General features: G+C 42.9%; 1 protein-coding gene across 1 annotated transcript in view; it reads left to right on the top strand.

Moving 5' to 3' along the window:
• AFF2 (ALF transcription elongation factor 2) overlaps positions 1 to 18,266 on the top strand; it is a 472,316-nt gene extending 454,050 nt beyond the window's left edge. Inside the window, exon 22 of the mRNA XM_073358389.2 lies at positions 17,556 to 18,266. Coding sequence (XP_073214490.1) covers positions 17,556 to 17,605 — 50 coding nt within the window. The 3' untranslated portion in view covers positions 17,606 to 18,266. The remainder of the gene's footprint in view (positions 1 to 17,555) is intronic.
• The last annotated feature ends 7,216 nt before the right edge of the window (positions 18,267 to 25,482 follow it).

The following is a 25,482-nucleotide window of genomic DNA, read 5'->3' as shown; positions in this document are numbered from 1 at the left end:
ACCACTAAAGTAAGGGATGAGTAACAACCCTTTCTTTATAAATACCTATATTTAGGGGGTTGCAACTCATTCACAAAAATGCAAGCCAAGGGCCATGTCCTGCAGCATACTGAGTATCTTCAGCTAGGCTGAATGCCCTTCAGCCCTCCAGTCAATGGGTGTTGCGGGTGCTCAGCACCCTACAGAGTCGGGAAACTGAGTGAGCAATTGTCCTGAATAGGTAAAAAGACGTGTCAGGCATCAGCAGAAAAATGTTAGGATTTGAAGGTGGCTAAATAAATGATAATATGGTCCAGCACACCGAGTTGTGTGCTGAAGAAAGCTATGACACAATACGTACAAATCTAAGGGGCATTTGGTATAAGGACTTGCAAGGTAAAAGATGCAAGGCAGGGTATGGGATGGGATGGGTTGGATGTGTGGGTATTTTAAAACAACTAGTGTATCATTTAGTAACATGGGGGGGGGGGCCCTACGGTTCTTCATTGGGTATAGTTTGAGACGTGATCCCCAGCTCAGGATATATATGTAAATTCCCCAAGGTCAGCCTGACTTTATGCATCTCCCTTTTCAAACCACTAAGTCCCAAACAATGCTGAAAGATGCAACCCCCCTGCACTGCTGGCAGCATGTGCCATATGTAAAAGCCAAGTCAGCTTTACAACCCACAGGTGCCATCCCACCTACATGCTACGTAATAGGGAGCTAAATTCTCTAGTCCTTAAAAAGGTAAAATTCCTGCTGGAGTCAATGGGAATTTTGTTGAATTAAGGCCTGGAGGGTTTGGCCTGTAACTATTATGTCATTACATAGATCCCCAGGAGAGAGCAGACACCCCCAAGCAGTCAGCATGTAAAGCCATAGGGCCAGTTCCTACGGCTCCAGCATCTCCAATTGAACTGAGCACAGGATCTGGGTCCTTCTCATTTTTCTTTGCTCTCCAGAGATTTCTTTCTTCATTTTCAGTCCATCTTTTTGCTTCATTGATCACTGTGAAGTCCACATTTGTCTTGACATTTATTTACCCTTCTGGTTTCTAGGCCCTAGAAAGGAAATACAGCATGAAACCCAAAATGGCTAATGTGAAAGCCCCAGTCATCCCTTGTGTGCCCAGGCTTCCAGGAACAGCAGTAGGAGCAGCATGTGCTCCTGGGAGGGCCGCATGGTTCTTAGACATGTTTATTAGACCCACATTTAAATCACTAAGATTGAACAGGGCAAGTAAACTCACTTTTTCAATTTTGTTACCTAATCAAAACTCCAATGCTGTCTTGTGTTGGAAAGTGTTCACATATCATCCGCTTTCCATATCCAATGCTGACAAAACAATAAGGCAAGAATAACATAAGTCGTGAGAAAACGAGTCTGTCCCATAAATCTTTGTGGGAAAGTGGCTGCTGTTTTACGTTATTGCAGTGTGTTGTTTCCAATGAAGTGATTACCATTAGATGTATTTTTAAATTGCTTTTGGTATTTTTAAAAATACATGACTTGGAGGGTGATAGAAACGAGATTGAGTGGTGCTACAATATGATTAACTTTTTCCCAGATCAGCTACTATTGAAATTAAGGTTATTGACTAACACAGCGATTGTCAACTTTCACCTGTTTGGAAAAGACTCATTTGAGGCTGAAAAACATATGCAATATCACGGGCTTCCCTGTGCCTTAGTCTTGCTTTTTGCCTAGAGACCAACTTCAGGCAATGGAATTTTGCTTTCTGCTGTGAGTTATTTGATTGATAATAGCTAGAATTATTTTAAAGTGCATATAGTTATGTTGAGGCAATAATGAACTGTAATGCATGGCGTCAAGTTTCAGCCTACCTTGATTCAGGAAGACTTGGTTTCAATCTATCTAAGTGAGGAAAAAGCTTTGTTTGTCTGCATACAACCACATGCCTCTAATTGGCGTACATTGTACTACTATGGAACTCAAGAGTTAAACTTATCCAGACATAAGGAGACTCAATAAGAAGCAAAAGGAAAACGAATTAGAGGAAAATCAACAGGCAGCAAAGGAAAAACGAAATTTCATTTCATATATACATACACATTTGTTTGGCTGGAAAGGCAGAAAACGTTGCCAAAACTGGGATGTTTTTATTCTAAACAGTGCATCAATCCATTGATTAATTTTACACTTTGTAACTTATGAACCTGATCTGGGGCCATGAATACTGCTATGAAAAGAAGAATATAGCCAAAAAGGAACTCTTAAAAAGTTGGCAGCCATTTAAAGGCAATGTGTCTGGCCAGCAGGAAGGAGATGGCTCCTCCAGGGAAGTGTACAGAGCTGTGAAAGCATTTGTGAACTGGCCCCCACTCAGTTTATAAAGTGTGTGACTGAGTTAAAGTGAAGTTTCTTGCACAAATTTGTGGCTTGTAAATCAAATGATAAAGGTAGTTGCAAGGATCGTTTTTCTAAAGGGGCATTGCAGGACTGGTTAAGAATGACTGTATTTCCTCACTAATACCATTAACTTCAGAAATTGTTTCCATTATTACCAAGTTGCACAAGGAGGGCTTACCGTAAATTGTTCTATGCTGTACAGCCCAACTAGTCAGCATGAGGGAGAAAATGAAAGAATAACATAAAACACTGGACCAATCTCAACCCTGATGTGAGCAGGTGCAAACTGAGATGAATAGAGTTGCACCCACTTCCATTAGGCCTGAGATTGTCCCTTTGTTTTAGACCAAAAGGGAAAGTGTTGCTCCTTTATTTACATGTCTCCCAACCGTAGTTTAGGTGAGCAGCAACAGATGGCATCTCATTATTCACCAGTTACTGGTTGTCTACTGGCTAAATTTTGTTCCCCCCCCAAAATTGCAGCTCTTCTTATGACTTAATTTAACTCATAATTTCCATTCACTAAATGCATGTTTATCTCGTCGGCCTCCATGTTAAAGAACAACCTGGGCAATGATCCAAAAGACTCTCAAAGATAGGTCAGGGCTGACCTTACAATATGTGAAACCCCATGGAAGATCTCAAGGTAGTCAGGGGGCCTCTGCCTGTGCCATGCACACTTCTCCTCTAGCCCACACTGCTGGAAGGGGAATATGACCATGAGTTACAAGTTGCTAAGGCTGTAGAGATACCATTAAATTGCTTATCTTGCTTGTGTCCGCTTGGAGGAAGCAGAATTCATACTCCCAGAAGACTAGCACAAAGCAGCCCTTAAACCAGTGGTTCTCAACCTGTGGCCCATGAGCTGCTTGTGGCCCAATCAGCACACAGCTGCAGCCCACGTGACATTCTCAGGGCCATACAGCTAGTATTGGATGAGGCCCACAATGGTAAAAAGGTTGAGAACCACAGACTTAAAGCCTCAAAATAGGGTTTAAGTTGGATTTAAGTGATCTGTAGGCATTGTGATGACCCTCGGCACAGTGATGAATTTCACCCACTCAATTTAACTCTTCCCTTGAATGTGTGAACACAACTGGCCTTGAAGACAATGGACATTAACTGTACACTTCTGAGAGAAGAATTTGGCCCATCTTCTTTTAAGTTCTGGTCAATTGGCCTACATCTTCTGATTTAACTGCATGAAGCTGGGACTGGACGATAGGGGATGGATCACTAGATAATTGCCCTGTTCTGTTCATTCCCTCCAAAGCATCTGGCACTGGCCACTGTTGGACCATTGGTCTGAGCCCGTATGGCCATTCTTATGTTAAGGAAAAATGGTATTTGAGTAGGTTCTAAATCTCTGCTAACTCAGCCAAAGGATTTCAGCCTGATTAAATAGTAAATTTAGGGTCTAGTTTTCAGAAGTATTGAGCACGCACAACCTCAGTTCACTCCATCTGAGTGTAACCAGGCCCATAGTGAAGTGAGAGTTCAAAACCTGTCAGCTCAAGTCTTAACTCACTTCTTGATTGTTGCATTTCAGTATCGCTAGGGCCCTACCAAATTCATGGCCATGAAAAACACATCGTGGCTGGTGAAATCTGGTCTCCCCCCATGAAATCTGGTCTTTTGTGTGCTTTTACCCTATACTATACAGATTTCACAGGAGAGAACAGTGTTTCTCAAACTGGGGGTCCTGACCCAAAAGGGAGTTGCAGTGGGGGTCACAAGGTTATTTTAGGGGGGTTGTGGCATTGCCACCCTTACTTTTGTGCTGCCTTCAGAGCTGGGTGGCTGGAGAGCGGCGGCTGTTGTCCAGGCACCCAGCTCTGAAGGCGGCACCCTGCCAGCAGCAGCGCAGAAGTAAGGGTAGCTGTGCCGCAAACCCCCCCACCCCCACAATAACCTTACGACCCGCCCCCCAACTCCTTTTTGGGTGAGGACCCTGCAATTACAACACTTTGAAACTTCAGATTTAAATAGCTGAAATCATGAAATTTATTATTTTAAAAATCCTATGACCATGAATTTGACCCAAAACGGACCATGAATTTGGTAGGGTCCTACGTATTGCTAATCACCTCCTGTATCTATTACTTATGGACTCCACACAGACTTTGTTCCACTTTGCTGGTAAGGTTTTGCTTTAAATAGGTTTCCCCTTGTTAGGAATGGAAGTTCTAGAGGAGCTGAGCTTCACAGTGCCTTATGTACAAGTTACATTTCTTTTAAAAGGACTCCTTATTGAGAGAAGTTTCGCATTAATGTTTGGAAATAACTTTGAAATGATGATTCGAACAAATTTGTTTTTTTAGTGCTGCAATTAACTTCATGATGAGGGCCTGTCTGCAATACCCTCTACCATGTTTGACACATTAAACGAACTATTCATTCCCAGTTCATTAGGCAGAAATGCAGTTTCTAATATCTACTGAGTTACAGGACAAGCAACATAGCCGCAGAGCATCTCGTAGGGACAAATGAGGGCAGGGATCTGTTAGTCACACAATTACAACAACAAGGTTGGGAAAGTGTTAAATAAAGTTGATATTTTTCCCACTACGTTGCTAGGTCAGTGACGTTCAGAAAACTGGCCCTGCTTCTTGTTAAGGGTCAGATTGTAATTCCTGTATTCACACTGACTAGTATCTTACTCTGCAAAATATCCCATTGGCTCCAGTGGAAATATTGACAGGGTAAAGTATTATTTATTAAGAGCCTAATCTGTCCCCACGCAATTTCTGATTTCTAACTGCAGGTCCAGCCTCTTGCTCCACGGGTGTAAACCCTTTGTATGCCAAAGGATCTGAGGATGTCTGTCTAGGTTCTATCATTGGCACCCAGCAGCATAGTATATAAGCACCTTCTCAAAGAGCTGAAAAGTTGGGTAGAACAAGGTCCTATGGCGTTCTTATGTCTAAAGCATGGGGACTTATTGGTCAGCTAGCATTATTGGCCACAGCACTGGGCATGGTCACGCAGCATTATTCAGAGAAATAAGTGGCTGTTCCAACTGGTATCATGCCCCTTGTGGCTATGCAATAGGAGACCTGAACTAATGCAATGTAACAACTTGGACAAGGATTTCATAGTGCAGAGATCATATATGGGAGATATAGCTTAGAGTAAGGGGTATTGAAGTACAATGGATGGCTATGATGGATCCCTCTCTCGCTCACCCCTGCTTGTCAGTCAATAGAGTCTATGGAGCTGGGTGTCAGGGTAAGATTTCCAAAAACGAGTCTCTTAAGTTAACCCTCCTAAGTCCATGTTTAAGCACTGAAATGAGTGGTCTGGTTCTCAAGAGTGTTGAGTGGCAGTAGCTCCAACTGGGATAATTGGGAGCAAAGGGGTTTCTCTGCATGGCTGACAGCTGGGCCCTGTGTTAACAGTCCTATCCCTATTTCCATTTCCCCAAGGAGAACCTATCAACTCGAATGCAATGCCGACAACACCTGGCAGGGATGGTCTAGATCAGTGGTTCTCAAAGCCGGTCCGCCGCTTGTTCAGGGAAAGCCCCTAGCGGGCCGGACCGCTTTGTTTACCTGCCGTGTCCGCAGGTTCAGCCAATTGCGGCTCCCACTGGCTGTGGTTCACCGCTCCAGGCCAATGGGGGCTGCGGGAAGCGGCGCGGGCCAAGGGACGTGCTGGCCGCCCTTCCCGCAGCCCCCATTGGCTTGAAGTGGCGAACCGCGGCCAGTGGGAGCCGCAATCAGCCGAACCTGAGGACGCAGCAGGTAAACTAGTCTGCCAAGGGCTTTCCCTGAACAAGCGGTGGACCAGCTTTGAGAACCACTGGTCTAGATAATACTTAGTCCTGCCTTGAGTGCAGGGGACTGGACTAGGTGATTCACATAGACACAAACTTGGCCATGCCAGTTCAGCTATGGCTGGTGCCATACCAGTAGATCCCTGCCAGCTTTATACCATAGCCATTTCTTTAAAGTCCCTTCTTGTATCACTCCAAAAAACAGTTTCCAACATTGTGGGCCAAATTCTAGTCTCAGTTTTAATTTATATCTGAGAGGAAAGCAGGTTGACTTCCCTTAACTGTTCCATGAAGACTTGTATAGGGAGCAAGAGAAGATTTCCATAGGCAGTAATGAGCTGTAGCACCCTTGTACCTCTTCACTCCAAGATGCGCAAAGGTATTTAGGCTCTTATTTCAAAGGGAGTTAGGAGCCTAAATACCTTTTCAGGATCTAGGCCCTAGTGACTGTATATTCACCTCCATAATACTAATTGTAACCTGAATCAGGACTTGGCTGATTCTTTTTCTCAAATCAGATCTCTCATCTGGCAGCAAAAGTCAGACGCATATAATTCAGCAGCATTCTTCAGCTCTCATAATCATGAATATAAACAGATCTCCTGTGCAGAAGTTTTATAGGAAGGAAGGGAAAAGAAAAGAAATCTAATAAATACCCCATTAATTTCAGTGTATATTATGCAAAATTTGGCATGAAATCTTTATCTTGCATAAATGTGAAGGTCACTTATTTGTTCATTAAATTCTCCTCAGACTAAATCATTATTTCTCATAGTTTTTCTTATACTTAATGAAGTAAGCTCCTGCCAAACTCATTAGACATCAGCTGATAAATGGATTTGAACTCACAATCTGTTAAATATCACACAGAAACATTAGAGCAATATTTCCATGGCTTAGAGACCACATACATTTAATTCTTCTCAGAGTATTTTGAGATTTTTGGTCCAGTGCAGCGGAGTCAACGCATAATTCAAGCATGCTTGCTGTAAAAATTTACAGGCTAGTATCTACGTATCACTAGTCATAAATCAAGCCTGCACACTTATAAATGTGACAGTGGCAGAACCACATGTTTGTGTGTAAACACATTACCAGACTAGTTGTCACAAAGTGCTGGGATGCAGAATAATATTGGAAGATTAAGTATTGCATATATGTTCCCTCTTATGTTGAAATTTACACATAAAACAATTCCCAACTTGGGCAAACCTCTTGACAGGCGAGACTGTCTGATGCTGTCCTGAATTCTCACTATAGTATCACTGTTTCAGTTATTATTTTAAATGATATGTGGACAGAGCGGAACATGGAGCATGATTGTAGTATAGTTTGTTTTACTTTCTCATTGCTCTTTACTGTAATTTCCCCCAACTGATGCAAAACTGCTTACAAAGCACGGGACTGATAATTTGCAGGCTCGCCTGCTGCTCCGTTTGTTATAAAGCCACTGATGTCTCCAGGAGAGTTTTTCTTCCTTTTTGGATTTATGAGGCTAATGAACCACTGTTATTCTCCATCTCAGGAGCCAGTGCTGCTGTGACATTACAGCAGGAAGAGTTGAAACCTTATGAGAAAGCACTTGAAACAAAGTGCTGTTCTTTATAAGAGCCTCTTGCCTTCAGTATAATCTATGGATGATTGAAATGAGCTAATGAGTGGTGTAGCCAGAGCAAATGATGTCCCATATCAGGCTGACAAAAAAGTTGTGGTCAAGTAACTAACCCTGGTGAGACAGCACCTCAGCAGGTGTAAACAGGGTCAGCTCCCCTGATCAGTGGAGGCAAGAGGACTTACACCATCTAAGGACATGACTCAGGTGGAAAATAGATCTTACCAAACAAACCTGATTTCTTTCTTGATGCAATTACAAGTTCAGTTAACAAAGGTAATAGTGTTGATGTGACATACTTAGACTTCAGTAAGGCATCTGAGTTGGTCCCACGTGACATTTTGATTAAAAAACCAGGATGACATAAAATGAATGTGGCTCACATTAAATGGATTCACTGATGGGTCTCAAAATGTAATTGTAAATGGGGAATCGTCGTAGAGTGAGTGTATTTCTAGTGGGGTCCCGCAGGGATTTGTTCTTGGCCCCATGTTATTTAACGTTTTTATCAATGCCCTGAAAGAGAACATAAAATCATCACAGATAAAGTTTGCAGATGACACAGGTAGGGGGAGTGGTAAGTAATGAAGAGGACAGGTTACTAATACAGAGCAATCCGGCTTGCTTGGTAAATTGGGTGCAAGCAAACAGTGTGCATTTTTAATATGGCTAAATGTAAGTCTATACATCTAGGAACAAAGAATGCAGGCCATACTTACAGGGTGGGAGTGCAGTGACTGGTCACTGGGGGGAGGGGGGGTTATGGTGGATAATCCGCTGAAGATAAGTTTCTAGTGCAATACTGTGGCCAAAAAGGCTAGTGCAATCCTTGGATGCATAAAATTGGGGAATCTTGAGGAGGAGTAGAGAGGTTATTTTATCTCTGTATTTAGCTACTGGAATACCGTGCCCAGTTCTGATGTCCATAGTTCAAGAAGGATGTTGAGGAATTGCAGAGGATTCAGAGAAGAGCCACAAGAATGATTAAAGGATTAGAAAACATACCACATCTGAGAGGAGTGGCCCTGCCAAAAAAATAAGCATGCTCAAAAAAACCCAAACATGCTGAGTTTTTTGTGTGGTTTTGGTAAAAAGATTCATAGTCTCCAAATAATTCCCAGTCATCAAAGCTGCATTCTGCCTTAGTTATTGTGGTCCTTACAAAGGTTGCCGTGGCATAATGTGAAACAATGGTATGTTTCTTCCTTTTTTATGCTACAGTAGGGGTGAAAATTCAATGCAGGGCATGGCACTGAATCATAAATATTAGTGGAAGACGTGTGGTTAAATGCCCCTGCACTGCTTTGAAAATCTCAACATAGGTGACTTCATTTGTTAACAAGTATTCAAAAGCCCCAATTACAAACAGTTAAAAGCAATGAGCATGCAAATCATTTTAAAACAAACTTTAATTAATTTCAGTATATGTTTCACTTAGGCTGATTAGTCAAATCTGATTTTCTGAAAGAGACAATAAACATCTGCTAATGATGATTTACATATTGCTGCTTACATGCACTGCAGTGCATTCTCTGGCTATGGAAGTTCCACACGACACAGGAAACAGGTGTGCTAATGTGATATCTACTACCATCGAAGATTCATCAGGCTCTGAAAGCAACTAAAATCAAAACAACACGAGCTTTGACTAGACACATCGTAGAAAACTGTAGTTTGTCTGAATTATTGTATTACAAGAGACATGCAGTTAGTAATGGCTGGTGTTCAGTATTACCTCATTTATGTGGCATGGCAATTATTCTAGCCATAAGGAATCTGGGATTTACTAACACTAAAGTCCTTTCTAATAGTCTTTCTCAGATTTGTTGGAAAGCGGACAAACAGCACAAGAGAAGAATGGTGTTTCAGAGAAGATGATCCATTAACACCCTTCACCTTAACCCTGCACTCACAAAAAATGGATCATGTGAGACACTCACAAAGATTATTCCAGCAAGCGGGCTGCAAATTAGCCCAGCTCCAGAGAGGATCCTGGTTCACTGATCCACCAAACCATACAAAGTCGGAGGAGAAATAAGTCCCTGACAATAGGCGACTAAATTTCACAATAGCAAAGCTACTCCAAAGTTAGCCTATAAGAGCTAGATTCACAAAGGGACTTGGGTTGCCAAGTCCCAGGTTTAGGTGCCACTGGTATTCATAGGCAATGCTTAAGTCCCTCTGTGAATCTAGCCCTAAAAGAAAGAGCAAGGCCACTTCATGTACTGACTGTTTAATCCACCACACCCATCACCAGAGAATTAGGCACAAGGATAATAATAGATGCATTGTTTCTGTCTGACTGGGACCATTCTCAGCCCTACAGCTAGCATATGTTGCCTTTCCAAAGGATTAATTCTGAATATTGATTATGCTGATTAGGCCACTTAGTACCTTGGTTATTAAGAGAAGGCCTGCACAAAGAGGTGAGTCTTGCTCTGAACAAGATAAGTTCATGCTCTTTGGTAGCAAGGAATCTCACAACCAAGTTCCTTCCAGCAGAACTATATTGCATTTGCTTCTACTCAAGTCACCCTGTGCAGTCTTCCTGTTGATGATAGTATCATATTGTGGTGCAGAAAGAGAGCCAGTCTGTAGGTAGCCAATTGAGGGCCTTAACTGAGAACCCTTGGAATTGGATGGGAAGCCAATCTAATGTTTCCTTATATCCAAAAGCCTTTCATAGAGAGATTTGCTCTGTCATGTATCCCTTCAAGACCAGGAATTCCACAAAGAAGAAAATGTCTTGGAAAAGTGAAAGGTCTTCAACTCCCAGCTGCAAAGTTATGATTGGCTTAGAAAAAACTATGTCCACACTCAGCAGGGATGCCTGAGGTGGTGGCTGAGGACAGGTCAATACAGAGTTTGGTTCAGAATGTCTTAAGTGTGTTAGAGAGGAAATATGGTTAGATCAAAGGTCATGGAATTTGGACTCTTGGATTCTATTCTGACACAAACTCCCTGTCTGACCATGTACAAGTCATTTAACACCTCTAAAATGGGTATTATAATAATATTTACTTCACAGGGGGTTGAAAGGCTTAATAGGCCAGATGCTCAGTTGTTGTAAATCAGCACGGATTTCAATAGAGCTTACACCAGCTGAAGATCTGACCTAATGTTTGTAAATCCCTTTAAGATCCTCAGAAGAAAGGCACCAATGAAGTGCTAATTATTTATTATTTGTTATAACAACTCAGAGAACCTCAGCTTTGTTGACCTTTGACCCCTGATCTGTTCGCAAGAGACCCATATTTAGAGGCAGTCTATTGCTTCTGTAGTCTAACAAATGCATAAAAATAATTTACAAACTCTGAAATCCAAGTATGGACATACTGAATATATAAATTATATATGTTATCTAGGCTTTGCCATAGTCGTGAGGCCTACCAAGGCCTAGTAAAGTTTGTCAGTTAGTTAGCATATGTTGGCACAAATGCTTGACCCAAGGTCATAAGACTTAACAATATGCACCTGGTGACAAACAAGTAACTGCAAAAGAGCAAAACCAAGTTTAAAATAGTAGCATTTGGGGGATTTTGATACATGTATCCATGGAGCTAACCACAGTGATGTACGGAAAGTATATGACAAATAATAGCTGGAACTTTCATTATGGTTATGCATAATACCACATATGGACAAGAGGATGAGACTTGATGAAATATAGCCTCAGACATGTGTGGGTGTAAAGGGAAATCTGTATCAAAAGAGATGTTTATCCAATCCTAGTTGGGCACATGGGGATTGACAGGAGAGTATAAACTGGATTATCACCTCCCACTTGTGATGTACTCCACTCACTGTTTTCTTCTATCTGCAATTCCAATGCTCCTCAAGAGTTTGTGTGTATGACAGCACTAGGGACCTTTATCTTATTTGTTTCAGTTTTTAGTGCAACTGCATTAATAGTCTTGTTTATTTGGATTTCAAAGAGTCTTACTGTCAATACTTCTGTGACTCATCAGTCTCACTTGTATAGTTTACGTAGCCACCGGACGCGTGTAATTTGCACACTGGAATTGTTCAAAGGCTACTGCTTAGAGATACCGTAATGTAAATATTTAAAGGTGTGCAGTATTTTTACATTATCATGGCTGATAATGTGACAGTTTTAATATTCTGACTATGTCAAATCCAGATTAACATGATGATAGTGGTTGCAAAGAAGTTTATTTGCACTACACACTGATATGTGATAATCCTGGCTAAGAAAAATGCTTGCCAATGCATTGCATGAATATTGCACATAAAGGTAGCAAAAGGCTGTATTCCAGGCATCATTATGCCAATGGTAGAAATGCCATGACTCCATTACATTGCACAGAAGGGGGCTTTTATGTAGGGGATAAGGAAAGAATTGCCTTTTACAGGTGCTGCTTTAAATCTGTAGGAGGTACTCATCAGAAATAGTTCATAAAAGTGCTTCCAAATTACTAGTGTTTCTACACCCACTGTTTTTGGCTCTCTCTATTCTTAAATACATGCATTTGGCTCCATGGGCTTCTAAATATTTTAAACTGGTTTAATCCTCCCAGTAATGACATGCATACTGTTCAAGATGGGTGCATGATTTTTCTGAGACACACTTATTTAGTAGCAACTAAAACATGAAATTAACTGGCCCCAAAAGGCAACTTAATACTTCCCAGCCCTTCTGCTTTAGTAAATCAAACCAATCACAAGGGTGCCACATTTGTTTTTCCCATTCTCACATGCTGCAGGAACAATCTTTTTCCCATTTAATGCCAATGATGATCCTCTGGAGATGTCTCTACTTGATCCTGTGATTTCTAGCTTCTATGGGAGTAGGGGGATGTGTGCTTTGGCAGACTCTCGGAGCTTTGCAAACTCTGAAGTTCTGCGAATGCTTCAGAAGCAGGCTGCTCCACTAAACAATGCTCCTACCATAGGCACTGACTTCCTCTCTTTCCCGTGGATGCTCGACTCCCCCTCTGCACCCAGCCCCGGTCCCACTCCATCCCTTACATGAGGCTTCGCCCCTGCCTCGCCCCATTCCAAACCCTTCCCCAAATCCCAGGCCGCCTTTTTCCCACCTCCTCCCCTGAGCGCACCACATTGCCGCTCCTCCCCCTCTCTTCCAGAGTGGGCTAATGCTGTCAAACAGCTATTTGGTGGGGGTTAGGCCTGGAAGGTAGACAGAAGAACGGGAACACAACACGCTCAGGGCAGGGCGAGGAGGTGGGGTGGGGGGTGCAGGGAGCTTGGCTGCCAGTGGGTGCACAGCACCCACTAATTTTTCCCCATGGGTGCTCCAGCCCCGGAGCACCCATGGAGTCAGCGCCTATGGCTCCTACAGTATGGGCTACATAATATGAGGGACACCATTAGCATTGTTCAGACTCAAGCATAATGAAGCCTTGGTTTGATTAGCCATATTCCCTTTCTGTCTAGGACTAGGGAGCAGAGATATATGTATCTGAAATACACATGTCTTGGGCTAGATACACAAAGGAGACTAATTGTCACACACTGCCTGAGGAGAGCTAGGTGCCTACCAAAAGGGATCCACAGAAGCCAACCAGCTGAGCAGAGAGCCACCTAAGCTAGCCAATACCAAGGAGGTGGTGCTCCCCCTGATATTGACTAGCCCAATTAATAGAGCACTCATGCAGGATGTGGAAGAATCAGATTCAGATCCCCTCAGCCTGATAGGAAGCATAGACTTGAACCCATGTCTCCTGCTCCCCTGTGAGTGCTGGTACCACCAGGCTATTAGGTATAAGGGGACCACCCCTTCCAGCTGTGTTTTGTGCAAAGCCCAGAGCACATTTCAACCCCTGAGTCCTGTGAGTGTCTCCCTGCAGTGTCCAGCCCCTTTTCCACTGGATGCTCACAGAATTCACAGATCTGCTGTTCCGAAAGGAGCAGTACACCTCAGCTTACCAGTTACACCTCTAGGTCACGGTGCCACTCCATTCACTGCACTAAGACATGATTATAGAGAAAACTCGGATATGTTTCTTTAACAAAGGCCAGAGATTCAAATAACAGCAAGTGGGGTAGACGTACTAGAAACAATCAGTTACATGGAAAATAAAAACATAACATGCTTTCCAGGCCTAGACTTAACTAACAAGACACCTTCCTGGTCTATCGAAGTTTAGCTCACCCAAAGTCTTTCTCCCAGTGATTAACAACAAGGCCGGCTGCAACCCTCAACTCATAAGACAAACACACTGGTAGCCTACCCCCTAGGTGAAGGATGAAGGGTGTCTGTTTGTACCTCAAGTTATACTCCCCACAGGCCACTGTCTTCACTCACAAACAGGATATAGCCCCGATGTTTTTGTTTTTTCCTCAGTGCTTCTTTTTGGTCAATTTTACAATCTCTTGCTAAGCACTTGATAAGCTCTGGGTGTAGATAGGCCACCATTGTGACACAGACAATACACATGGGACCAGCCAGAGAAAGATAAATGTCTCCTATGCCCTGCTTGAATATAACCTGTTTCTCACCTTCTAGTGACCTGTCTTACCTTACATACATTAAGAACATAGTTTCCAGCATAGATACAGAACTCCTTAAATCATACGTCTTGCAACGATTAGGACAACCAATGCATTACTGGCTGTTGGCAGAGACCTCTTATGCCATCCTTTGGCACACTATTATGTAGCCATCAGACCCAGGGGAACCCTGTAAGCCCTAATGCCCTCTTCCAGTTGGCATCAAGGAGTCCCTTGGTCAGACATGGACAAGCCATGGAGCCACTTCATGCTTCAGTTTCATCATCTGGAAACAGAGGATAAAACTTACTTACCTTGCCATGCTAATGTGAGGCTTGATTAAAGATTTCTTGCCAAGTGGTGTGAAGATGAAAATCACAATACCTGAGTGCCAAGTATTTTTATTTTATAAGGTGGCACTGACAGAAATAACAGGAAAAGATGGTCTTCCCCCACATGGTTGGAGTGCCTGGGTATGATGGGTTGTCCACCCCATACAAGTCCTGAGTGGGTTCATGCAGGCCAGGAGGGGCACATTAACCTTAGATTCTACACCTGGAGGGGAACCATGGCTTGACAGGGCCTAATGGCAGATGAAACCCAGCTGTGGGGAGGAAATCACAGGGGAGTATAAGCCAGGAAGTGAGAGTAGGAAGAGGCCATAGGGAGGAGGTCTGAAGTTGCTCTCCAGAGGGAAAGGGAAGTGGCCAGGGACAAGAAAGCAATCCAGAGGCTGAGTCGAGGATGTCTTACAAAAGCCCTAGAGAGGTGAAGTAGCCACAAGGAGTGGAGGAAGCTCTGGGGTAAATCCAGAGATAGGCAAAGAGATAGAGAGGTAGGGTAGGAAGGAGATTAGGAAAACAGCAACAAACTCTGAGACTGAGCAGACCTAGGTTGCTAGTAGGAGGATCCCTGGTCTGGAACCTAGAGTAGCAGGTGCACCTGGGTTCCCCTACCAGCCAGTGACACAGGACCTGGAGTTAGAACAGACAACTGCCTCAGATGGCAAATGGACAGCTTGTCTGGTGGGTCTTTGTTACTGCAGAAGGCGGGGACTATACTGTGACCTGGCCCAGAAAGTCAAGTCACAAGGAGGGAGCACCCTGAGTCATGTAGAGAGAGAGTGGCCACAGTGTGAGCAAGGGATGGCTGGGGGTGCCAGATGGGATGAGAGCTAATCCCCAGCCTCAAGGAGGACCTCTTCACATGGGGATATTTATGGGGGCACCTGTGCTCACCTTTATCTACCAAGTTAATCCCTGTCAGCTGCCATCCCCATTTAGATACCAAATTAGTCAACTTTATTCTTGGGCAATGAAAAATGATCTGTTATTTGATTTAGCATGACTTGAAGAATGCAGCATGGTGATGTATAATGCAACAGATCGTGGGGAAATTGGAAAAGGTCTGTCTTCTCAAAAAAGGACCCCGCTGTGTTCTGGAGTTATGGCTTAGTCAGAAAAGGACTTATGTGTGAAAATATGAGATGAAGAGCTGGAAATCTTTGGCCAAGAGCTCAGCAAATGTCAGTTTCACCAGTGCTTAGATTCTTCCAAAACAAGATCCTCAACAGCTTGTATTGGACACGGGGGGAAAAAAGGTGTAAATTGATTCTTCGGTCTGACGTCAGTTGCAGTGACAGGCTTGCCACACTTACTCGATGGGTGTTTGTAGAAGCGTCTTCTGTGCTTTCGATGGTTCTGCCTTTGGTACCATCTCCTAAGTTATGTATCCTTTGCTCTGTGGATCCCAAATGACGCCTCCCCCTGTGGGTGGAGCTGGCAGGAGCTAAAGATATTGTATGTTAAAAAAATAAAAAGCACGATCTAGCCAACATGCATGGTGCCAATGGCAGGGCTAACACTGCATTGAAGGGCAGGCTCTCATTTTGTGCAAAGAATAATTGAGAAGCCTGCGATAAAGTGGCATTTTAATAGCTAGATTGCTGAGGAGCTTACCTAACAGCTTCCTTGCAACAATTGCAAGCAGGGCACCTGCACAGCAGACCCTTGCCTCCTGAATCAATGGCTCCTAATTAGGAGCCAGCTGCTGACGTGTCCTAATGCAAACGAGCAGGAGTATGCTCAAGGCACCTCCTCATCCTTGCAGCCCGGCACAAGAGTCTGTCAGGATTACAGTCCAGGTGCCCAGGGAGTAGCTGGACAATGTTCAGTACCACAGCAAGTCTGAGGCAGAGCAGGGAAGACAACCTAGTTCTCAAGAGTTCCAGCACTGGGCTTTACCCACAACACCATCTATAGCCTCCTTGCTTCTTCTCTTTAGGACTTGAGTCATTTTACTGGATACTTCTCAGATCAGGTACTTCTGTGCTCATGTTCACTCTGATTCCCCAGCAGAGAACACTGAATTCTTAGTGTGAGCATCAGTGCCTGAGAATCCCCTGTAAAACCATGTTTTGTCCAGTGGAACTCCTAGAAAAATAGGTCACAATGCATTGACCTGGCCTCACATGCAGTAAGTGGGCTCTGTAAGAAATGCTCTTATCTGTGGTTAACCCCTCCTGCAGCCCTCTTATCCAAGGTTGGTGTCATCTTGAAAATGTTAAGGGACGTTCACCCAAATAGCTTACAGAAATAGAGAGAAGTGTTGATGGTAATTAATACACAAGGAGAAATAATGTCAAAAAGGGGAAAGACTTATCTGAGGTTGGCCACGTGCAATGTACTACAAGAGGCAATGGCTTTAAATTTAAGAAGGGCGAGTTTAGGTTAAAAACAGCAACAGTAATTCAGCAGTGTAACAATCTGAGGAGAGTAACTGCCGCTGTATTATCCATGGAAATGTTCCAAAGGATACTGGAGAGCACTTTGAAATGGAAAGTATGTGGGATAAGCTACACTAGAGGCAGGTGGTTAGACTTAACAACCTATAAGGACTGTTCCAGACCCAAAGTCTATGATTCTATGATTAACACGTGTCAGCTCTAGCCCCAGGTGCCTCAGTGGCTGTTACTCCCCCATAGGTGAACTTACCCATATGGCAAAGATAAAGAGGGGATTGTAGAGTCAGAACACAATCCTGCAATGGGTTAAGGGCCTGATCCTCCCCTCAAATCTCACCTCATATATATTGTTCCCTGTACAGTAAATTTCCAAAGGGGGGGTGGGAATCCAGGGGTTTAAATATGTAAACTGTCTTTCAGTTATTGATTTAGTTCTTTGGCTACAGTTTATAAATGGGCTGAAATGTCTTAAAATAAGACTTCTAATAACACAGCAACAACTACTGGTTTATGAGTTTATTTGCCATGCTCCTTCGAATTCCGACAGACTGAGTGGCTATTTCCTTTCTTAGCTGTGGGTTTTTTCCCTGTTTGGCTTACAGTATCATCTGTCAACCCTTATTGCTGGCTGCAAGAGCAGTGGCTGAACTAAACTGAATCTCAGAATGATACCTTGTCGCTCCTGGCTGCAGAAGGGAAAAGTCAAGATGGCGCACCGTCTGAAGAAACAAACGGTGCCGGGGAGTTAAAATATCGGAGATTATGTATGAACGATAATGGTCAGGTGTGAGCCTTGCTGAAGAAGTGCAACTTAGCGTTCTGTAAATATTTCTAAATGAACTTGTTTATGTTCTAGGGTAGAAAATTTCAGTTAAAACCTCAAAACATCCCCAAGTCAAGAGTCTGTAAGTTGCTTGTTAAATAACTGATAATAGCATATTTTATAGGAGGATCCCTGCGCAGGTTGGTGACCACAAGAACAGGCAAGTTGAGATAAACAGGAAAGTAACCAATGAGGAAAGTATTGATGGGTTAAGTAGCCAATAGATGGCCAGGTCGCCATATATGATTTACGTCTAATTAATAACAAACGAATGAAATGGCTAATATTGCTTGTGCTTGATATTAACTGGAGGATGTATAATACTAATGCTGATTGGAAAAGAGCTAATGAACATGTAATTTGGAAAGGTGTGTATATATATATGTTGGAGGAATCCATCATGGCCTGGCCAGAAGGTAACTGATCATTATCTTTTTCTGCATATCTGTCACTGTTTTAATAGCAGTTGTTAATAGCAAGAAATGGTTTTGATTGAAATAAAGGTTTGATTTAACAAACCTGAGTGTCTCAGCTTAAGTGTGTTAAACTACACCCAACAACAGCCCTAGGATTTAATCTATTGCACCCATCACCACTGAATTATTTGTTCAAATGTGATAACAGAAGCACTGTTCCAGACCACATCTCAAACAGTCTTTCATAGAAACGTTTATTCTATTGTGCATCCCTCCAAGCCCAGAAATTTCATGGATGGGGGGAAAGGCTTGGAAAAGTGAGGGATTTTCAATATCCCCAATTTCAAAGTAGTGTCCGTCTTAGGAAGGACTACGGCCACTCTCAGTGGGTTTGCCTGGGTGGTAAGTTAATGCAGAATTTAGTTCCAAGCTTGTTAGTGAAGAAATCTGGTTAGAGCAAGGGTTATAGATTTAGGACTCCTGGATGCTATTCCCAGCTCTGCTACTGGCTCCCTGCATGACCTTATGCAAATCACTTAACATCTGTAAAATGAGCATTATAATAATATTTATTGTATACAGGGTTATAAGGCTTGATTGATGGCCTCCTATATGCTTGACAGACTTCGAGTTCAAGATGGTGGTAGTGGGATAGGGCAGGGGAAGAACACAGCCCCAGATACATCTAGGCCAAAGCAGGGTATCTGAGATTCAATAAGTTGGGAACCAGGAAGCAATCATGAGTTCTTTTCACAGCACTTCCATTGACATGTTAATTCTATGCATTTCACAGCCCATTTTAATTATCAATGCCACATATACCTGCTGTAGGAGACAGGAAAATATCATTCATAAATTTTCCATAAAAAGTAATTGAAAAGTTGCACTAGAACATATCTGGAAAAACCAGGCCTAGAATCCAAGTACACCTCTACCCGATATAACACGAATTCAGATATAACACGGTAAAGCGGTGCTCTGGGGGGCAGTGCTGCACGCTCCCGTGGATCAGCACATCTGGCTCCGACACGCTGCTCTGAGCGGCGTGTTAAGGGTGCTGGGCTGGGGCTGAGGGGTTGGATAAGGGGCAGAGGGTCTCGGGGGGCGGTCAGGGGACAGGGAGCAGGGGGGTTGGATGGTTCGGAGATTCTGGGGGCGGGGCGGTCGGGGAACGGGGGTGTTGGGTATGGCGTGGGAGTCCCGGGGGGCCTGTCAGTGGGTGAGGGTGTGGATAGGGGTCGGGGCAGTCAGGGGACAGGGAGCAGGGGTGTTGGGTAGGGGGTGGGGTACTGGGGGTGATTAGGTCTCTAGAGGGGGCAGTCAGGGGACAAGAAGCAGGGGGGCTTAGATAGGAGGTGGGGTCTTGGGAGGGGTGGTTGGGGCGGGGGGTCTCTGGAGGGCGTAATCAGGGGACAAGAAGAGGGGAGGGGGGGTTGGATGGGTCAGGGGTTCTGAGGGGTCAGTCAGGGGCCAGGAAGTGACTATTAATAACGGAAATGCTCGAGGCCAAAGCAAGTTTGATATAACGCGGTTTCACCTATAACATGGCAAGATCTTTTGGCTCCCGAGAACCGCATTATATCGGGGTAGAGGTGTATCTGATATGGCCAGTTTCATCAACTATGCTCTACTGCAAAGCTGTGTGCTATGAGCCAGGGGAAGAAACTAGGATTTCTGATTCCCACCGTTCCTCTGCTGCCTAACAAATGGTTGTGTAAGCAAAGTATGTGTTGTCCTCCTCTACTGGCTATTTCACATAAAGGATAACAGCCTAATACTGCTGCCAGTAATGACTTTCGGTCAAATATTAGCATTCTATGCTGTGGATCTAAAGGCCTGGGGTTCTAAGTCTGATGACCCAGGTGGGAATCAATGATTCCATATGATGACATTTCTGGGTTTTGGTTTTTTATTTTGGGTGTTTTCCCCTCTTACCGTTTTCTTTTTTTAAAAGAATCCAGGAAATTACATACAAAAAAACCCCCACCCCGAATGAACGTTATTTAGGCTGCAAAATCAAGCACTCCGAAGTTAGGAAATGCTAGGATCAAGGTTTTCTGTGCAACTTTGAGATGGCTTGCAATTTTGTATGCATTCTAATACAGTCATCAAATAAAGGGTCTACAGGAGCCCAGTCTCAGTCAATGTGTAGGATGGACACAGAATGAGCAGAGGGGTATAAGAAGTGAAAGGACTTTTCCCTGTGTTTAAAGCACCAGGCTAGGAACGAAGAGATCTCAGTTCTATCTCTAGCTTCGCCACATACTACTTACGCAATGCTGGACAAAACTTTACACAGTGCGTACACACAAGGAGGTTGAATTAAGGTTGCATGGACAACCTAAATTTAGTAAATTCCTGACTTTTGAGTGCTTGGCTTTGCAACCGTAATATTATTCTAATGTAGTTTTTGTGGGTAATATCTATAAATCTTCTAAGTCCTTAAGACGTTTCCAAATATTTTGTCAGGAAACAAAAGCTCTACCTAATGTATCTAAATATAAATCTTCCTACGCATCTGCTTATAAGGGTACTTATATGGTTCTCATCATTGAAGTATTTGTGCACTCTATTGCTGGCAGTACATAGTCCTGGGTTCAACAGCAACATTTGGTGTTTCAGATGCAATGTAAGTTTTCTATCATCCCTCCATTCAACAGGTAAATTCATAATCTTTTATTGGTGCCATTTGTTGGCTACTATGATGGTGACCACATGTGGACAGCGAGATAAGTGAAAAAGGGAATAGTGATGGGCTTAGAAAGAAGCAGGAAGGGTAAGTCCCGCCATCCAATTCATGATGGTCTACAGGTATGGTCAGGTCTGGACGGGTAGAACCCATGCCACCAAAAAGTCAAATAAATTGAGCTTCACCCATGTAAAAAAATAATAATAATTCAGAACCCAGCTGTCACCCATGATTCCCCAGTCTGGATAAAGGAGCCAAGCTTTCCTTCACTTAGGGCTGACAAAGGAACTATCATCTTTACAACTCTGATACTAAAGCCAATCTGCAGTGCAAGGACTCCCCAAGCTACCAGTTGGGTTATCGACCTAAATGAGTTATCATTCGATACCTAAATATCTGAAACAAGAGTCACAAAGTCAGCCACTTACAGCACTTCTGGCAGGTCCAGAGCGATGCAGCTAAAAAGAATCATTTTGTGGGCTTTACCCGCAGTGCCCTTTTCTGAATGACATGCCATACTCAGGGAGGAACTGTTGAAACAGAAAGGACAAAGGAGAGGGAAGAGCATTTGTTTGGAGTGATAGGACTCCTGTAGTTGCTAGTTACCTTCAGTGTTGTTCTTGTAACAGGACAAGAAAAACGGATTAGTAGAGTCACTAGGAACTAATATGATGCTTTGTGAAAATAGTGTCATGAGTCCTTACGCATTTTCCCTGGCAGGTACACGTTCTAACCTTTTAAGAGAATCACTGTGTTTGAACAGAGCTTCAATTTCTTCACTTCCTTTTTGAACTCTTGTATTACCATGGACTGTTAAACAGCTGCCATGTTCTACCGCAGAGGTGGCTGCATTTCAGTGGTGGATCCCTACATGTGGAATGTATTTCAATTTGTTATTAGAAGTACCAGACTCACTCCATGGTTCTCAGCCGCGGGAGGAAAATTTACCAGCAGCAGGCTCCCATGACATGAGCTGGTTATAACCCTTGCTCTGCCTGTGAAACCTGGAGTCAGGTGGTGTGACCCTGAAAGTGGATAAGGCTCAAAGAGGGGAGGGTGGGGAAAACTGATCCATGAGAGTGAATTTGGCCCTAAGTTGGAATTGAAATAATAGCACAGAGTAACATTATATATGGGTGTTTTCCAAAGACCTCATGACAAATACCCTTGCCCTGTAAAAAAGTCTGATGCCAAAGAAATGTGTCTTGAATTTATATTATGAATTTCACCTAACAACAAAGCGTCCTATATGTCCAAAATATCCCAAAGCTCTAATATGTTCCCAACCATTATGGCACCGTCCTCTTACTGCATCAGCTCCTTATCAATGTTTGCGGTGTGACGGAAGATAAACAAACTATGTTAGGAGATGAAGTACTCTTAAAACTCTGTCTCTGGTTTGCTTTTTTGACTACCAACTTTAACAAGTTCTACACCCATAAAAGACAGCATTTGGCCTGTGGGTTCCACTGCTAAGCAAGGTAAATATAGTGGATTGATTGAGTTATTATTAAAATCTACCTATGGGTGCTGTTCACCCAGCGTATTAACTGGCCATCTATCTTTTCATTATTGATCTACCCTTCTGCCAATTTTCTCCGCCTATCCCAGGTGCCAAGGACTAGATCCTCAAAGGTATGTGGGCGCCTATCTCCCATTGACATCAGTGACAGGCAGCAAAATACCTGTGGGAATCTGGGCTTAAGTGTCTCTTCCTGCTAGTTAAAAGATAATGTTCAACACAACATTGCATAATTGCATTTCAGTTTGATTACTGGACTGTCCCACAAAGACAAAACCAACACAGCAAGCCTCACGAAGCTACTAGGACCTTCAGTATGGCAACCCAACTACACATGATACACGATGTCATGCCTGCTTTTTCAAGGCCTAATTCAATACCCCCTGATGTCAATGAGGGCCTTTCCATTGACTGCATTAAGCACTGGATCAGACCCTTCTTTCCCAGCCAAGCTTACGTTGCCCCTGCTCCTGCAATATGGATTGTGTGTGGGTGTAGATCCTGACATCTGCCTAGAATCCAGTGACCTCAGTGGGACTCCCTGTAAGAGTCAGCCTGCCCGGCTCAGAGGGCATGACTGGGGGCTTTGGTTGCAATATGTTACAAGGGGAGGAAAAAGAAGCAAAACCCATTTGTTTAAATGTTTGGAGTCAAATTTTTTTACACAAAGTATTAAATTCTGCCCTCAACCCCACATGTGCCTCTTCCGCTGACATCACTGGCAGCTGCTCATGGCTGTCTGGAGGTCAGAATTTCCCCCAGGTGTTAGGACCATTCAGGATTCCAACAACATTCATTCTAGAGTAAGTTTTTACAAGGCGTTTATAATACTGTATGTTTCTTGGGTGACCAAAATCACCCAATCCCTAGTCCGCTGTCTTACAATACCTAGTGGCGTATTATTAATGGCCCACTAAAACAATATACAGCCTGTTGTACCTTAATTCAATAGTCTGTAATGACCATCTTATAGAAATTGTTTCAGACCTATGGGTTTTCCAAGACCTTTTGAAGGTAACGGCACTAAAATATGCATATATTAAAGTTAGTTGTGGAAAGCAGAATATAGTGGCAATATAAGCAATAATACAGTACTGTGAAATAAAAATTGAAAACTATTTTCCCTAAGTGTAAATATAAAATACCTCTGGGGGACGTATCTAAAGGAAGAGTGTTTCCATAACACATAGTTAAACTCCAGATTATATTATTCAAAGCTATCCAAGTATAGTCTAATAAATAACCCATAAAATAAAACAACATTTTACAAGGGAGACGCATGCTGTATTTCAAGCTTTTTTTTGCCACTCTCAACATTATTTTTTAATATGGACAGTTTTAGTCACAAAATTGCAAGAGTTTATTCAATACCTTTTATGTGCTTTACAAGGTTATTAGAGAATTTATTTTCTCTTTCCCTTACAGATTGGAAGGTGGGCAGTGATATATGAGCTTTCACATTTTATTTATTCACCAAACTGTTCCAGATGTGATCCCATCATTTATCCACTGACACATCAAACCTGCTGCGTGACCCTTACAGTGACCTCTTTACAACATTTGCTTTCATGCTCTTAAAGTTATAGCAGCTTAGCCAGCCTCCCTTCAGGGGGAAGACAAGAGAATTGATATTTTGGGGCTATCACTTAAAAAAAATAATAAATTAATTCATCTTCTACAATATGAAAACTAAGTCCAGGTGGCAAACTAACCAGTGGAGTTATATTCCCAGAAATTACCATCACATTTTACCCCCAAACAGTATTTCACGCCATAGGCTTGAAATGTACTGGGTTTAAATGAGCTAAATTTAGCAGGTACTAAATCTTTCCCCCATTCTGTGTGATTTGTCACAGTAGTAAGCATTCTTTAGGTGATATACCTTTCACTGCTACCCATTGCTAAGTAGGAAGAGGTTGCAATGTGCTTTAGCTTTTTAGAAAAAATAACTGTTATACCTCCAAAGTTTTAATGCAGAGTTAACTAAAAAGGATTATGCTTCACTATAATCCTAACACTGTGCAAGAGAAGTCCTAAGTCTTCATGAAGGGAATCCCTTGGCATTAGAAAGGGCCAAACCCCATCAGATATAATTCCATTTTTGCCAACCTTTTCCCAAAACTCAAACCAAACCATTTGGGAGTTTCCACAAGTCTAAGTAACATGTTTCTCATTATTTTTATGCACCTGTAATTTTTGGCGGCAACAAGGAGCCCTGTTTGCAGTGCTCCCAATATTTCTGGACCATGCAGTATCAGGAACTACTGGAAATCCCACAAGAAAGCCTCTGCTCATGAGATTTCTAACTCAAAGATTCAACCCTGTAAGATGCTGGGCACCCTTGAACTACACATGACCAGAGTCTACAGGCCTCATTCCAGTTTTACTCAGGTCTTACTCAGGCAAACGCCTATTGAAGTCTATGGGAATTTGCCTAAGTACAGGGTCAGGAAAAACTGAAAGAAGAGGGAGTGAGAACTTCAAGACTTGGCCTATTGATTTCAATGGGATTTGAGGCCACGCAGTATCGACATGGGGGTTTCAGTATCTTGTGGAATCAGGTTCCAGTTTTGCAATCACAGGAGATCAGCAGAGTATCTGAATCTTTGCACCTTATCCAGACCAAACCTGAACTTTGAAACAGCTAGGAACTCCTGCCTTTTCCCCCTGACTTCTAACCCTCCCCCTCTGTGTCATACTGAGCTACGATTAATAGCTAAGGAAGGCTGGAAATGACTCTATTTCGAGCCCTACAGTGCTGTTTTTGGTTGAAGAACAATGCAAGAAGTTCACACCTGCAAGGAGATGAACACACTTACTTGTCCACTGTTCATAGTCCCAGTTACCTTGAAAGGTTTCGAGTGGTAATTTGAAGAGTTCGCAGTGCTCACAGTAAAGGAAAAGTTATGAGATCAAGGATCAGAGTCTTGTTCTTAAACTACAGTATTACACAAGTTTAGGTCCTATGGCTCTTATTCAGGATACCATCCCTGGGCAGCAAAGCCTGTAAGCAGATGTTTACCTTAAAGCAAATGCTTAAGTCCCGTTGACTTTAAAGGTAAGCATGGACCTAAGTGTT

The sequence above is a fragment of the Lepidochelys kempii genome, chromosome 9 (genome assembly GCF_965140285.1).
Source record: "Lepidochelys kempii isolate rLepKem1 chromosome 9, rLepKem1.hap1, whole genome shotgun sequence".
NCBI lineage: Eukaryota > Metazoa > Chordata > Testudines > Cheloniidae > Lepidochelys > Lepidochelys kempii.
The sequence above is the reverse complement of the archived record's forward strand: the minus strand, read 5'-3'. Positions and strand labels throughout refer to the sequence as shown.